Raw genomic sequence first — 15468 nt, 5'->3', positions numbered from 1 at the left:
TGCTTCACAGTGCATTTTCTTAACCTTGAATTATGGGTTAAAGACCCGAGACAATATTTAGCACTTACCTTGATGTCATACAACCTGAAAACTACACTACAATCCATAAAATGAGAAGTGAGAAGAAGTGCTTTATCAAATGGATGGTTAAAAATGGAATTTATACAGCATGTAGACTTACTCTTAGATCAGTTTAATAAACTTCTAGCAACATCACTGGCTAGCCCATATGTTCTAAAAGATCTGTTGAAATAATATTTGAAGAAAAACCTTTGGCAGGAGAGTGTATCATACAGAAAACCAGTTAGTTTTATAATGTATACACAGCCTGGCTGCCTTGCTGACTATTGGAAATATATTTGTGCTACATGCATATTATGCCAATATAATACAATTAGCACAAGTCTAAATGGAAAAAGAGAACGAACAGTAGGTTGATATGTTGTATACTGTTATAATGTATAACTTCAAACAGCTCTCCCCCTTCCTTTGTGTGTTCACAGTTACTCCACAATACTTTAAAATGGCTGCAAAATTGATATTATTTCATACCATATCCTTTTATTCAGCATAATACCTGCACACAGTCTATACTTGTGAAAAAAGACTATATCCCATCCAATATACAGTAAATATAAATACTATGCTCATTAACATATGTAATTGTTTATGTCCTTCCAAAATTTTAGTTAATTAGTTCCTCAACTGAGTTTTGTTGACTAACCTGCATGTAACATGGTTAAAAACAAAATATAGTCATAACCAACCAAACATGCCATGGGCCAAATTCTACTCAGTTATACCAGCGTAAATTCAGAGTAACTCCATAGAATCATAAAACTGGAAGGGACCTCGAGAGGTCATCTAGTCTAGTCCACTGCACTCAAGAAAGGACTAAGTAATATCTAGACCATTCCTGGCAGGTGTTTGTCCAACCTGCTCTAAAAATACCCAATGATGGAGATTCCATCACCTGCCTAGGCAATTTATTCCAGTGCTGAACCACTCTGACAGTTAGGAAGTTTTTCCTAAAGTCCAACCTAAACCGCCCTTGCTGCAAGTTAAGCTCATTGTTTCTAGTCCTATCCTCAGAGGTTAAGAAGAACAATTTTTCTCCCTCCTCCTTGTAACAACCTTTTATTCACTTGAAAACTGTTATCATGTCCTGTCTCAGTCTTCTCTTCTCCAGACTAAATAAACCCAATTTTTTCAGTCTTCCTTCATAGGTCATGTTTTCTAGACTTTTAATTGTTTTTGTTGTTCTTCTCTGGACTTTCTCCAATTTGTCCACATTCTTCCTGAAATGTGGAGCCCAGAACTGGACACAATACTCCAGTTGAGGCCTAATCAGCACAGAGTAGAGCAGAAGAATTACTTCTCATGTCTTGCTTACAATACTCATGCTAATACATCCCAGAATGATGTTTGCTTTTTTTGCAACAGCGTTACACTGTTGACTCATATTTAGCTTGTGGTCCACTATGACCCCCATTATCTAAATCCCTGATGAAGATATTGAACAGAACCGGACCCAGAACTGACCCCTGTGGGACCCCACTTGTTATGCCCTTTCAGCATGCCTGTGAACCACTGATAACCACTCTCTGGGAACGATTTTCCAGCCAGTTATGCACCCACCTTATAGTAGCTCCATCTAGGTTGTATTTTCCTAGTTTGTTTATGAGAGGGTCATGCAAGACAGTATCAAAAGCCTTACTACGTCAAGATGTACCACAACTACCATTTCCCCCCTAGCCACAAGACTGGTTACCCTGTCAAAGAAAGCTATGAGGTTGGTTTGACACAATTTGTTCTTGACACGATTTGTCCATTTAAGTTACGTCTTGGTGTGACTTAGGTCCAGATTTTTAGAGGTATTAAGGTGGTTCATTTTCAAAAATCTCATTTTCAAAAGTGATTTAGGCACTTAGGAGCCTAAATGTCATTGATTGTGGGATTTAGATATCTAAATGCCTAAATCCCTTTTGAAAATGAGACGTAAGCACTCAGATGCTGAGCAAAGAAACATCTATATACACCTTTAAAATCTGGGCTTTAGGCCCTAAGAATTATCATTATGACTCCACCTTAATTAGTGAAAAAGACAACTAAATTTTGTAATGAACTTTTCTGTTACAATTTATATAATAGAAGTGTATTTCCACCTGCTAAAATAGACAAGGACTTGATCTAAAGTCCAACTTCTGAACATTCTTGAATTTGCAGATGTCTCAATGCAGGTCTAAAATTCCCAGATAGCCTCTCTGTAACGGACCAAGTCTAAACCCCAGATTCTAAGGAAGTTTGGATCCAAATCCGGACCTGAACTTTGGGGCTGGGACTTTCATAAATTATTCTGTCCCCAACCTCTTCAGGATAAAATGATCAAAAAGATTTCCAGTGTAAGCAAAATATAACTTCATAAGTGAAAATTATTCAAAGCTTTAGCATTTTTGTATTAATACAACAGTCCAAGTTATGGAAGATGTAATTTTTCTTTGTGGCCTGAAACATGCATCACTGATCATTTTTAGTGTCCTGGAACAAGTAGATTGGTAACAAATTTTCATGACAGAAACACACACTCAATGAGATTATAAATTAGCTTCCTCAGAGAAGTCTCACTAATAAGATTAGATCTAAAATTTAGGTCATTTAATTTTAAGACTCAGCTAATGGGCTAAAAAATGGATATCACTTCATAACATAAATTCAGATTCAATCTTTTCCTACCATAAACATTAGCACCATTATAAAGTTAAGACGATTAAGTTTGTTGTAAAATGATATGATCCAACTGTAAAATTCATTTGATTGCTTATTGTACAGGCTCTAGTGCTAAAAAAAGAAAAGATTCCATATCACATTACAAAGTTATAAAGTTTAAGCAATTAATTTTTTAGTATAGTATAAGCCTATTTTCAATGAAAAAAGATAAATTTTAAAATCTCTTCATTTCAAATTTGTAATACACTGATTTCATCTCCAAACATACTTGCTTTGTTTGTTTTCAATCATATTAACTATTAAAACCATTTTAACAAAACAGTCCTCACCCTTTCTTCTTTAATGTTCATTACTTAAATATAATAATAATAATAATAGAATGTGGATGTCCTTTGAATACCTGACAATTGTATGAGAAAATTGATAGGCTGGTAGGTCAGAAACAGGGCACTTGGCTTGTCTTGTAGCAAAATAATATATTATGAACTCATATTCTTAACATGTTTTAAGTACGAGAAAAAGTTGTGATGAAAGAATATGCCAATAAATTTTGCACTTACTCGGTAAGGGAATGTTTTTAATGCATTTTGCCATCTGCTCTGTCTGCTCATTTTTTGCCAGTGTCTGCACCTCACCATTTCCATTGTCTACCATGGTCACTGGTTGATTGCTGATTGATGTCTTTTTCAAGGTTTTCATACTCCTTTGTACTTCTGCCAGTAGCGCTGCTTGTATCACCTCAATAATCTGTCATGGATGTAGATTATTAGTAGAAGATATTTGTATTTTTAATTATTTACATGTTTTTTTTCAAATGCTGATATTAGAAACACAATTTAAGACAGCTTTAATAGTTGTCATTCGAAAGTCAACATTTGCCAATAGTTGCCACCTAGTGATAAATGAGATACCACCTCTTTCCTTCCCATACCTAGATTAAGAAATAACAGTTAACTGGATAGTAGCTGGGTGGTATCTGTTGTCAATGATGACTATCGTACAGCACGAGTTTTTAATTTTCACTAGCTTTATGTAAGGGGACTGTTGCCCCCTTACTAACATTCAGTGGGGGTGTTTTAGTTGCTAGCTCCCAGTACTAAAAAGAGGGAAGGGTCGATGGGGAAACAGGTCCCTGAGACTGACAGCCCCCGGGAACAATGGGGAGAGGCCAATGCTCCAGGTCAGCCTGAATGACAGGGTAGGCAGGCTAATCAGAGAGTCAGGAGGCCAGGGAGGTCCCGTCCTCCGTGTGAGCTGGATTTGCCTGGGTTAGACAGAGTGGGGCTGAGCTAAGGAGAAAGCAGGGGCCCAAGCTAAGCTGGGGAGCAGAGCTGTGCCAGATCCAGAGGGACCAGAAAAGCAGCCCAGAGAGAGCAGACCCTGTCCGGGGAGCAGAGCTGCAGCCCCAAAGCTAGAGGCACAGCCCAGAGAGAGCAGACTTGCCCTGGGAGCAGAGCTGCAGCAACCAGAGCCAGAGGGGCCAGAAAAGTAGCCCAGGAAGCAGAGTCACAGAAGCATCCTGCAGAGCAGACCTGTCCTGGGAGCAGAGCTGGAGCAATCAGAGCCAGAGGGGCCAAAGAAGCAGCCCAGGGAGCTGGAGGCAGAGCAGCAGCAGTGCTGAGACAGAGTGGTGGAGCTGGGGCTGGAGCAGTCTGGAACTGGGTGCAGTGAGCAGCTGGGGAGAGCGAGGGGGACCCTGGGCAGTGGGCCCAGCACAGGGAGACGCCTCAGCCAAGGGGCTCTGCAGGCCAGGCTTGGATCATAACCCCAACAGGGCGAGGGCGACACTGGGAAGAAGGGTCCTACCACTTAGAGCCTGAGAGCGTGTGGCCACCACCAGAGCAAGCGTCCAACCCACAGCATCCCTGCAGCACAGCCAGGACCTGAGAAGAAGGCCTGGGACTTACAAGGAACAGGCTGTGAACTGCCCTGACGTTCCAGAGACACTGTTTGTGATGTTCCCTGCCACAGAGCAGGGTGATGTGTTTCCTTTAACCTTTCCCATTTTTCCTTATTCTTTTTAAAATTAATTGTTGATTAAATAACTTGCATTTGCTTTAAATTGTATGTAACGGTCATTGGGTCAGAGAAGTGCCCAGTGCAGAGAGAGTACCCCGGAGTGGGGACACCCTAGCCCCTGTCCTAGGTGACCACAGCAGGGTTGGGGGTTGAGCACCCCAGGAATCCTGGGCCCAGCCTTGTTGGGGTTACGCGGACTCTGCCAGACAGGAGAGTAGAAGAGGAGTCCTCAAGGGCAGGGAGGCCACTGGGTAAAGGAAGTGGGAGCGAGGACTCAGATCCTTTTGCTAGCCCACTTCACCGGGATAGTGCAGAAGCCAGTAAGGTTCCCCACAATAGCGGGACTATTCCCCCGCTTATATTTACTATAAACTAAAAGCTCCAGTAAATTAGTAAACTAGAGATTGTGGGTCAGATTTTTAGCTCGCGTAAATCGGCATAGCTTCATTGACTTCAATAAAACTTGCCAAATTTACACCAGCTGGGGATCTGACTCGGTATGATTGTGTCGGAAATAGCCCGACTTGATTATGTAAAGAGTTGTCACTTTGGATGGGCTAGCACCAGCAGGAGAGTGAATTTGTGTGGGGGGGTGGAGGGTGAGAAAACCTGGATTTGTGCTGGAAATGGCCCACCTGTTGATCACTTTAGATAAGCTATTACCAGCAGGACAGTGGGGTGGGAGGAGGTATTGTTTCATGATTTCTGTGTGTATATAAAGTCTGCTGCAGTTTCCACGGTAAACATCTGATGAAGTGAGCTGTAGCTCACGAAAGCTCATGCTCAAATAAATTGGTTAGTCTCTAAGGTGCCACAAGTCCTCCTTTTCTTTTTATGATTGTGTGAAAATTCTCCAATTTCTTACATGCTGTGGGCAGCAATGAGTAATGACTGCATAAGGACTTCATGATTTGGCTCTGCCTTCTTAGAATTCCAGTTGTTTAATGCAACTTGGATTAATGTTTTGCTATTAGCACTGGTATCATATGCCTGCAGCTGCACCTCAGCCAGGCTGGTGCTATATTCTTTTTCAAAAGGAAGGAGAAGAAAGCACTCCACAGAACTCCCGTTACGCTAAGGGAAAGGTTACATATCTGCTGGAATTACGATTGGCCTACAACGTGAGTTCAGCAGTATGTTCTGGCAGTTGATTATTTCTGCCCTTGCTTGGTGGTGTCACTGCATTTCAATATGAATTAAACACAGAAAATCTATTTTGAATTAATAAGGCTGAACTTTTTGAATTAAATCTATTACAGCATGGGAATTCTGCTAAAGCTTTTGTAGTACTCCTTCAGCCTTGTGCCTAGGTACCACAGAATGGTTTAAAAATACACCCAATGCTCTGAGACTCACTGGCTGGAAAGCATAGATGTTTCAACATCAAGGTATAAATTGGCTGAGATTCAACACACAACAGTTAATTGCTTTTGTGTGTTTAAGGCTTGACATGTTTTCACATATTTTAATGTGTTAAATTTCCACATGATTTTGGATGACACCTTAAACCCCACACCCTATCTTCTCTACTGGGAGATTAAAAATTTCATAGCTCTTTTAATGAGAAGAGGGCTTTTCTCAGGAGTTGTTTTCTAAAATGTCTCTTTCTTCAACTGTAGTACACGAACCTTTGTATTGGTTGACTGCTGCCCTGCATCCTATAGGTGGTTGCATGTCAGTGTTGCATGGTATACATGTAAAGACAGATCCTTGGGTCTGGCTGTGCTGTGCTCAGTGCAAGACATGATAGGAAGGAAGCAAAGGAGGCATTACATCACCGTTGCAATTCCCCAAATCTGGAGATAGCAAGGGGCCAGGTCCCCTCCGATGCAGTATGGAGCAGCCTTAGAACTACTCTAACCATTCTTCTGGCCACAGGTTGCCAAATCTCAAGGCACTCTTTCCATTCACTCAACAAACCTACTATATTACGCATGGGGGCCAGGAACATATGATGTGGAGCTGGCAATGCCAGCTTTAATCATTTGGGAATTCCTCTATCCAAAGGGAATCCCCAGTCAGCTGTTAGTCAGCTTTCCATCCTCTTTGCTTTATAGAAGCAGCACAAAGGGGGACAGGATCTGGCCCATCCAGTTTGTAAAATATCTTTGAGATCATTCATAATGAATGATACAATGAAAATATTTGTTAAACCCTTGCAGTCTCTTTACTCAGTCCACAGGTAGGATTTGTGCTCTCTCTCTCTCTCCCCCCACATTACTGGAACTTTAAAATTCCATATCATCTACAGAACGGAATGTCTTTTTTGTTTTGTTTTGTTTTTCAATTTACAGGAATTAAGTATTACACAAAGTCATTCATTCTTCAGGGCAGGAAATTGCCTGCAGAGCAACAAGGATGTTAAGGCTTCAGGACTGTAGAGCTGAGAGACATTCGTGTATACACACACCTCTTTAGAGGAGGCCAGCTATGAATTTAGGCTAGTGCTAGGTAAGAGCTAGGTCACTGGAGACTGATTGGAACAGATGCAGAGTCAGCACATCACCCTACAGTCTAGCCCTGCTTGCTCCCAGGCTGCTCTTGCTCACCTTTTTGACTGCACTAAATCCATACTCTGGACAGATGTACTTCTATCAGGAGCCCACAGTGTAGGAGTGAACTGAGTAAACTCAAAGGAGCGAATCTAGCTCTTTTGTGTTTTGTCAAAACACAAACACTCCAACTATTTATTAAAAAGTGTTGGTTTTTTTGCAGGAACTTTCCTTATGTTGTAGAGAAACAACAACAAAAATGGAGATTTGGATTAGACATGAACCAAAATGAAAGCCACAGATCTAAACAATGCTGAACTTTGGGCATTTCGGATCCAAACCCCTGCAGCTGGATCCTGAAATAAATCCAGACTCTTTAAGAAGCAGAAGCAAACACAAAGATGCTGTCATTGTTCTATGACTGCTTCTGGCAGAAAATAAAAAATTGACAGGGGTTCTTACAAGAGCTGTGGGTAGTTTGTAGAAAAACATGTTCCTTGTGTTGATAAGACACAGTGCATACAGCCTATAAAATTATCTGCTTTTCATGGTTTTCTGATCTGCTAAGAATCTGTCACAAGTCTGGATCAGATATTCATTGCCTGAATCACTACTGTGTACAATGGCCAAGGGGTATTTTGTAATGTGTAATTTCCTCTAACATCTTAGAATAGAATAAAAAGTGTAGCAAAATGGCACAACATGATATTGTGAAGGCACTTGTAAATCTCTGCATGCAGCTTGTCTATCACTTTGTTGAATACACATTTCGGCATCACTCTGTGTGGTTTCACATCTTCAGCTATGCCCCCTCTCTGGACATTTCCCAACAACATGAATATCTCTTCTAACTTTGTCAGGGAATTCAAAATTTCCCTTCAAGAGCTTCACCTGTTTCTACCAATAGACCCTCATCACAGCTTTCCACCAGTATCTCTTTATTACCTATATGCTAATTTCTACTACATATCCATCTAGACTCCATTTTTGTTATTGTGGATGAATTCTGTTACTACTAATGTGTCTGCCCAAACTAGCAACGGGACAATTTCTGTACTTTCGCAAGCACTGTTGCAAATATTAGCTGCTTTTAACATTGAATAGTGGGTGGGAACCTATGGCAATATCTTCATGGTGACATGGTCATTAGAAATAATTGTGTTCTGAGGAGGTCTCACAGAGCATAGGTGGTATTTTTTCAGCAAATAAATATGGATACCAAAGCAGAGAAGGCAACGGTCTGATGATCAGGACCCCCACCAGCAACACTACACAACGGTTCAGCAAGAAAAGTGAAGTCTTTCCACAATTTAGCAATTACTTTGAATGGCTATTATTGTCTTTGTTAGGACTGGACCAAGGAAAGAGAGCATAAGAAGCTGCTTCCATACTTGTCAGGCAATAAACTCCAGAGAAGTAGAAACCATGTACCTGCTGCTCTCATTCCATGCCACCAAACGATTGTGGAGGGGAACGAAGGGGCTATGTAGGAGGGTTGCTAACTGTCTAATCGCACAAACCCAAACACCCTTGCCAGGGTGCTGGCATGTGGGAGGGGGTGGGGGCTTTGGGTTGGGGCCGAGGGCTTTGGAGTGTGGGAGGGGGCTCCGGACTGAGCCTAGGGCAGGGGGTTGGGGTGCAGGAGGGGGTCTGAGGTGCAGGCTCTGGGAGGAAGTTTGGGTGTGTGGGGGGTGAGGGGCTAGGGAAGGGGGTTGGGGTGCGGGTGGGGGAGAGGGGTGCAGGCTCCAGCTGGGCACTACTTACCTCAGGCAGCTCTCGGAAGCAACCAGCATGTCAAGCTAGGCTCATGGGCGGCCAGGCAACTCTGCGCGCTGCCCCTGCCTGCAGGCACCACCCCCACAGTTCCCACTGGTTACAGTTCCCGGCCAATGGGAGCTGCGGTTTTGGTGCTCGGGGTAGAGGCAGTGTGCAGAGAACCTCTGGCCGCCCCTGCGCCTAGGAGTCAGAGGGACGTGCCAGTCACTTCTGGGAGCCTTGCGGAGCCAGGGCAGATAGGGAGCCTGCATTAGCCCCACTGCGCTGCCAACCAGATTTATAGTAGCATATTAAAATCTCCCAGATTGGTTTCAGTAGCCACCGGGAGATCAATTCCGGGAGACTCCAGGTCAATCTGAGAGGGTTGGCAACTCTCTATAAATCCTACAATTGCAATATCTACGCTGTCTGGTTTGATGTTTTTTATAGTCAGAGACATTGGCAACCATCATCCCACTGAAACAGGAGAGGGGACGGAGGCGTGGGAAGGTGGAGGGAACCACTAGCCACAAAAAGCTGCACTGTGCTAAACCATGTTCTTCTTAACATGCTTGGGAGATTTTACCTAGAGCCTCTCCAACCCACAGAACAGACTGTATGTGGACTGTGTGCAAAGGGAACCCTCTGGCTAATAACTAGGCACAATTTTACAGGCCCAAATAACTGTAGGCACATTTTATAGCTTTACAGTACTTAGGTTCCTAAGTGCTCCAAAACATGCACCAGTTAGCCACTGGGGTGTGGAGCCCTCAAAATCAGGTCCTAAATTTTAACAACAAAGATTCTAGAAACACTTTTTGGGATTGAGGACTACTGGGAAACACAAAAAACAACTTTGTTTTAAAAAATATAATAATACACACATAGAAAGATTACGTATAAAATGTCATAGTATAGTGTGAATATAAATTTATTTTATTACTATTATCCAGACAAGAGGCTCTGTTTATTCCAACGCATAGACACTACATTGTATAACAGTTAAGATTGCTCAAATATATCTAACACCCGTTCAAACATTAAGAAAACATAGGAAATCTGCTAATGTCAGACACACCACATAGCAACAAATCAACAATTTACAATATGCATTCTTAATCCAGCTAGACCAGAACAACTGGGAATACAGAAAGGAAACTAAAAGATACTTGGACTAGTATGATTAACAAAATAATAACTTTATAAATAAACTCTAAAATTGCAAAGGGAATGGATTGCCCAGTGTTAGGGTAGTCAGTTTATTGATAGGGAGATAGGGAGTTTCGTGGAGTTCTGTCCATTTCCTGGTAGACAGGTAAACATATCAAGGCCCTGCTCCTGCAATGTGTAGTGTGCAGGCGGGCTGTTGAACCCACACAGAGCTCTGCTCACTTCAGTGGGACTCTGTGCAGGCACAGGAGTCTGCTTGTGTGCTATATGCCACATGACCAGCGCCTCGATGTACTTCTTTTGGCTCCAACACTGCAAAACTTTATGTAGGTGCACTTCACGCAATGTGAGTGGGACCGCTGACTAATAATATCATCATGTATAAGGCGCTACCACAGTTACGCTAAATGGCAGTCTTCGCAGAGAGACCAAGAACTGGATGGGAAGGGAGAATACAAAGACTGAGCTAGCCTCTTTCCTATAGCTATAAGGTCCCTCCAGGTCAGGAATTGAGGAGCATTGTGTGGGGAAGCTTGCCAATATTGTAACTGTTCTGTGGATAGATAAAGGATAGATAGTCTCCAGGGATGTCAGTCTGGCATCTTTCATAAGGACTAATGTCACACAAGAAGATTTTGAAAGACCTGGGAACAGGACAGGGAGAACCAGGTAGTGGGGAGAACTGCATTTTTCCATTTGAAATGACTCAACGAGAGTATTTGAAATTCCAAATGAAGGAACGGGGAGGACAGACTTGAGCATTTAACATTTCAAAGCTAAGGAGCCAGGGAGAATAGGGAGATAATTTAAAAAAAAAAAAAAAAAAAAAAGGATTCTCAGCAGAAATCCTTGAATATATCTTTCTTCCTGCTAACAGTCAGCAACAGGAACAACATAGTTTAATTGCACTATGGACTGACTGACCTGCGGGGAGGGAACTGTTCTTTGGAATGCTGGTTTTTATTGTTCAGATTTCTAACTAGATCCTGCATAACAACTACAATATAAATTAATGCATTAAAATAAAAATACAATCCCATACTCATTGAGCAGATAAAGAGGGAAATAAACTACTTTTAGTATGAAATATTAGCAGACAAGAATAGCAAAACAACTATTTCCTATACTAAATGCTATAGGGTGGATAGTCCAGTACACGAGAAGAGTGAGGGAATATATATGTTAGGACAATGTGGCAAGAGGGTGTTACATTTCATTTGAAAGAGCAATGAGCCAAGTGGTAGAAAAAGACCAAATAAAATTTCCTTTAAAATGATGTGAGATAGAAAGGCATGTACCTATGCAATATTAGTGTAAAAAGAAAACCCGTCTCAAATTAAATAAACATTTTAAAAATACAAAAGTAAAGCTGTAATTCTTGCCATGTACAATGGACTCTGAAAACATTAACTCTGCTTGAATTTTGTCATCATTTGAACACAGTGTTAAGCAAGCTTTGCTCTTCAACTTTCTCTCTGTGTGTAGCCAAACTGCTGTGAATATTGTAATCATTTGTGATATTGGCAGTAGGGGCCTCATGTCATCAGCTATTAAACCAACTCTCATTCATGCTTTATTGCTGGTAGGCTAGCTCTGTTAACCCCTTCACTTCAGGAAGCACAGGCTCATGGCCGAAGCATTAATAAAGGGAGATCTGAGGCATGGGTTGAGTAGGCAGCTGGTCACTCTGACAGATGCGTCCCAAACCACTCTACAGATCTGAAGGTTTTTGACCATAGTTGCAGCACCTCTTAACAGGTGTCTTTGTCAATTCTCAGTCACATTTAGTGGGTGCCTCTGACTTCCGCATACCCGCCAAAATGCTTTGTACTGACTGACACAGTATCTGCTTACAAACACAGCTGCAGCTGCCACAAAGACCTCTGGGCATATCTGAGAACTAAGGAAACCTGCTGCAAATGGCTGAACAGGGCCTTTTGCCTCAATAATGAAGCAGAAGTCTGATTGTCTTGCTGAAGTAGGCAGGCTACCGGGAGATCTTTTTTGGATGTTAGGATGCTAAATCCACTCATATGTGTCCATGTTCCTAAGATCAGTCATGGTTTTGATTCAGCTTCCACTCTATAAGTTGGAAAGTACAAATGGAGAGACCACAAACTTCCTGGATATATGTCTTCCAATCCCCAAATGCAAGAGATCAAAATGTTTCAGAGGCTGAGCAGGTGAGAGTGCTATTATGTGGCTCTCACCTGACAACTGCAGCTACTGACACTGACCTCCTATATTATATTTGACTTTTCATCGAAAGGATTCAAAAGAGAGAAAACCTTGGCTTTGGGGGAATGTTGAACTAATAATGTGGAAGATGATAGGACAGAGAAAGAGAATTAATAATCCTTAATAACTGAGGAACATCAGGAGTGTACAAGAGGAAGTGTTGACTTCACTTGGATGTGCACATTTGCAGACACTACTGCTATCTATTATGGCTAACAGAACGGTACAGAGTATTATTTCTACTGTCCCATGAATACTTTCTCAGCTGTAAAGTGGTATTCTTCTCATTGATACACATGCCATTTGAAATGCAATATATGGCTACATACTATTACAAGAAATTCAGCAACAGAGTAAAACAGACAAGGAATAAGTTTATAACAGATACTGGACTCCTTCGGAGCCAACTCTCTTGTGGATGCAGTGTTGCAAACCTCAAACTCATACTCCTGAACACCAAATGACCCAGATCACAATGCAGGATCCACTATGTATCTAATGTCAGTATGACATTGTGATGGGGGGGGCTCACCCCTAGAAGCTTGGTGCAGCAGCGCAATTATATCTCTACCTCTACCTCAGTTTCCCCTAGTGGGATTCAATAAATCCAACATCGCTTATGTATATTTCATAGATTTCATAGACTTTAAGGCCAGAAGGGACCATTATGATCAACTAATCTTAACCTCTGCATAACACAAGTAAGAGAATTTCTCCTACTGGTTTCTGCATCCAGCCCAATAACTTGTGGTTGAACTAGATGGAGTAAATTGTCTAGAAAGATACCACTCTTGATCTAAAAACTCCATGTGATGAAGAGTGTATTTAAAGATTGGTGTGGGATGGAATCCAAAGACAGACATTGGAAAGATATGTTTCTATAGCCTCATAAGAAGATTCTTTAGGCCCCCTGAATTGAACTTAATGGTGTGGAGGAGACATGCAGATGCAAATGACTCTGGATCGTAGGTGGTTAAAAGCACATATTGTTAAAGGAAGATGGATGCTAATTTAAACAAATATTTTGCAGCAATATACATGCAAGACGGTTTGTGTGACAAGCAGTTTTGCATAAAGCATAGCTGAGTGGCTGCACCCCCTCAAAGTGTGGCGTGAGCTGACCACAACATATGCCTTGCTATGTGTTGAGCCAATCTGAAAACGCTGCCAACTACTATTTTTTTAATATAAGGATTGTTTGCTTTTCCCTCTTTAATTTTTTTCTTTCTACAAGAGACAAGATTTCCTTTTCCAGTTATGGGTAATGATATTAATAACACATATTGATAAGTATTAATAATCACAGGACCGGAAGGGACCTCGAGTGGTCTTCTAGTTCAGTCCCCTGGACTGAGGCAGGATGAAGTATTGTCTAGACCATCCCTGACAGGTGTTTGTCTAACTTGTTCTTAAAAACCTCCAATGACGGAGACTCCACAACCTCCCTAGGTGTTTTGGTCCAGTGCTTAACCACCCTGACAGGAAGCTTTTCCTAATGTTCAACCTAAATCTCCCTTGCCACAATTTAAGCCCATTGCTCCTTGTCCTATCCTCAGTGGTTAAGAAGAACAATTTGTCAATCTCCTCTTTATAATTACCTTTTGTGTACTTGAAGACGTATTATATCCCCCTTTAGTTTTCTCATTTCCAGACAAAACACACATAGTTTTTTCAATCTTTCCGCATAGATCATGTTTTTAAGACGTTTAATCATTTTTGTTGCTCTCCTCTGGACTTTTGACAATTTTTTCACATCTTTCCCAAAGTGTGGTGCCCAGAACTTGACACAATACTCCCGCTGAGGCCTTACTAGTGCTAAGTAGAGGAGAAGAATTACTTCTCGTGTCTTGCTTACAACACTCCTCTATTACATCCCGGAATGATGTTTGACTTTTTGCAACAATATTCCATTGTTGACTCATATTTAGTTTCTGATTCACTATAACCCCCAGGCTCTTTTCTGCAGTACTCCTTCCCATACAGTCATTTCCCATTTTTTATTTATGCAATTGACTATTCCTTCGTAAGTGTAGTGCTTTGCATTTGTCCTCATTGAATTTCATCCTATTTAATTCAGAACATTTCTCCAGTTTGTCAAGATCATTTTGAATTCTAATCCTGTCCTCCAAAGGGCTTGCAACCCCTCCCAGCTTGGCATCATCAGCAAACTTTCCAAATGTACTTTCTATGGTGCACCTCAGGGGTCCAGTTTATTTAATCCAAAGATGGAATGTTGTACAACTAGGCTGCCACCCCAGCATCTCTAGCTGGAGAGGAAGGGGCTGAGTTAACTTTAGTCCATGAACCCCACTTATGTCCAGGCCCCTTACCAAAGAGGCCCTCTTTGCCTGGGACCATCTTCTGGAACCAGGGCCTCTTGTCTTCAGCTGAGGAAGGGTCTCTCCTCTTGGATTAAGGTCCCTACAGAGATCAAACCACAACAACCCTTCCTTGGAAAAGCATATAATTCCCCTGATCTGAGCTTCTGTTACTACCTGGTGAACTCCTTCCATAGGGACCAGGCTTCACTGAGGCTTGGCATTCATAGATCCTCCACTTTGGAGTCTCTGCCACCTAGGAGTATTATACTTTGGTTTCCTTCCCTGGTGAGCCTCTTACCAGGTCCCCCCCGAGAAGACCTCCCTTTAGGAACTTCCTCTTTCTACATTCTAGGGACAGTTCCTCTTCACAGGAACCTCTGTTCTCTAGCCACTGGGAATAGGTTCCTTTTATTATTGTTCCTTGACTTTAGCAAAGCTTTTGACACGGTCTCCCACGGTATTCTTGCCAGCAAGTTAAAGAAGTATGGGCTGGATGAATGGACTATAAAGTGGATAGAAAGTTGGCTAGATTGTCAGGCTCAACGGGTAGTGATCAATGGCTGAATGTCTAGTTGGCAGCCGGTATCAAATGGAGTGCCCCAAGGGTCGGTCATCGGGCCAGTTTTGTTCAATATCTTCATAAATGATCTGGAGGATGGTGTGGATTGCACCCTCAGGAAGTTTGCAGATGACACTAAACTGGGAGGAGAGGTAGATATGCTGGAGGGTAGGGATAGGATACAGAG

At 41.9% G+C, this 15468-nt stretch overlaps 1 protein-coding gene across 8 annotated transcripts in view; it reads right to left on the bottom strand.

Moving 5' to 3' along the window:
- WDR72 (WD repeat domain 72) overlaps nt 1-15468 on the bottom strand; it is a 218622-nt gene that overhangs the window by 105475 nt on the left and 97679 nt on the right. For all 8 annotated transcript variants that reach the window (XR_012153995.1, XM_073303832.1, XM_073303831.1 and 5 more), the window contains one exon: nt 3288-3474. Coding sequence is in view for 7 of the 8 variants with exons in the window: in XM_073303832.1 (XP_073159933.1) it covers nt 3288-3474 (187 nt within the window). In the remaining variant the exon portion in view is untranslated. The remainder of the gene's footprint in view (nt 1-3287; nt 3475-15468) is intronic.

The sequence above is a fragment of the Lepidochelys kempii genome, chromosome 10 (genome assembly GCF_965140265.1).
Source record: "Lepidochelys kempii isolate rLepKem1 chromosome 10, rLepKem1.hap2, whole genome shotgun sequence".
NCBI classification, from domain to species: Eukaryota; Metazoa; Chordata; order Testudines; family Cheloniidae; genus Lepidochelys; species Lepidochelys kempii.
This window is presented reverse-complemented; position numbering and strand designations above follow the sequence as displayed.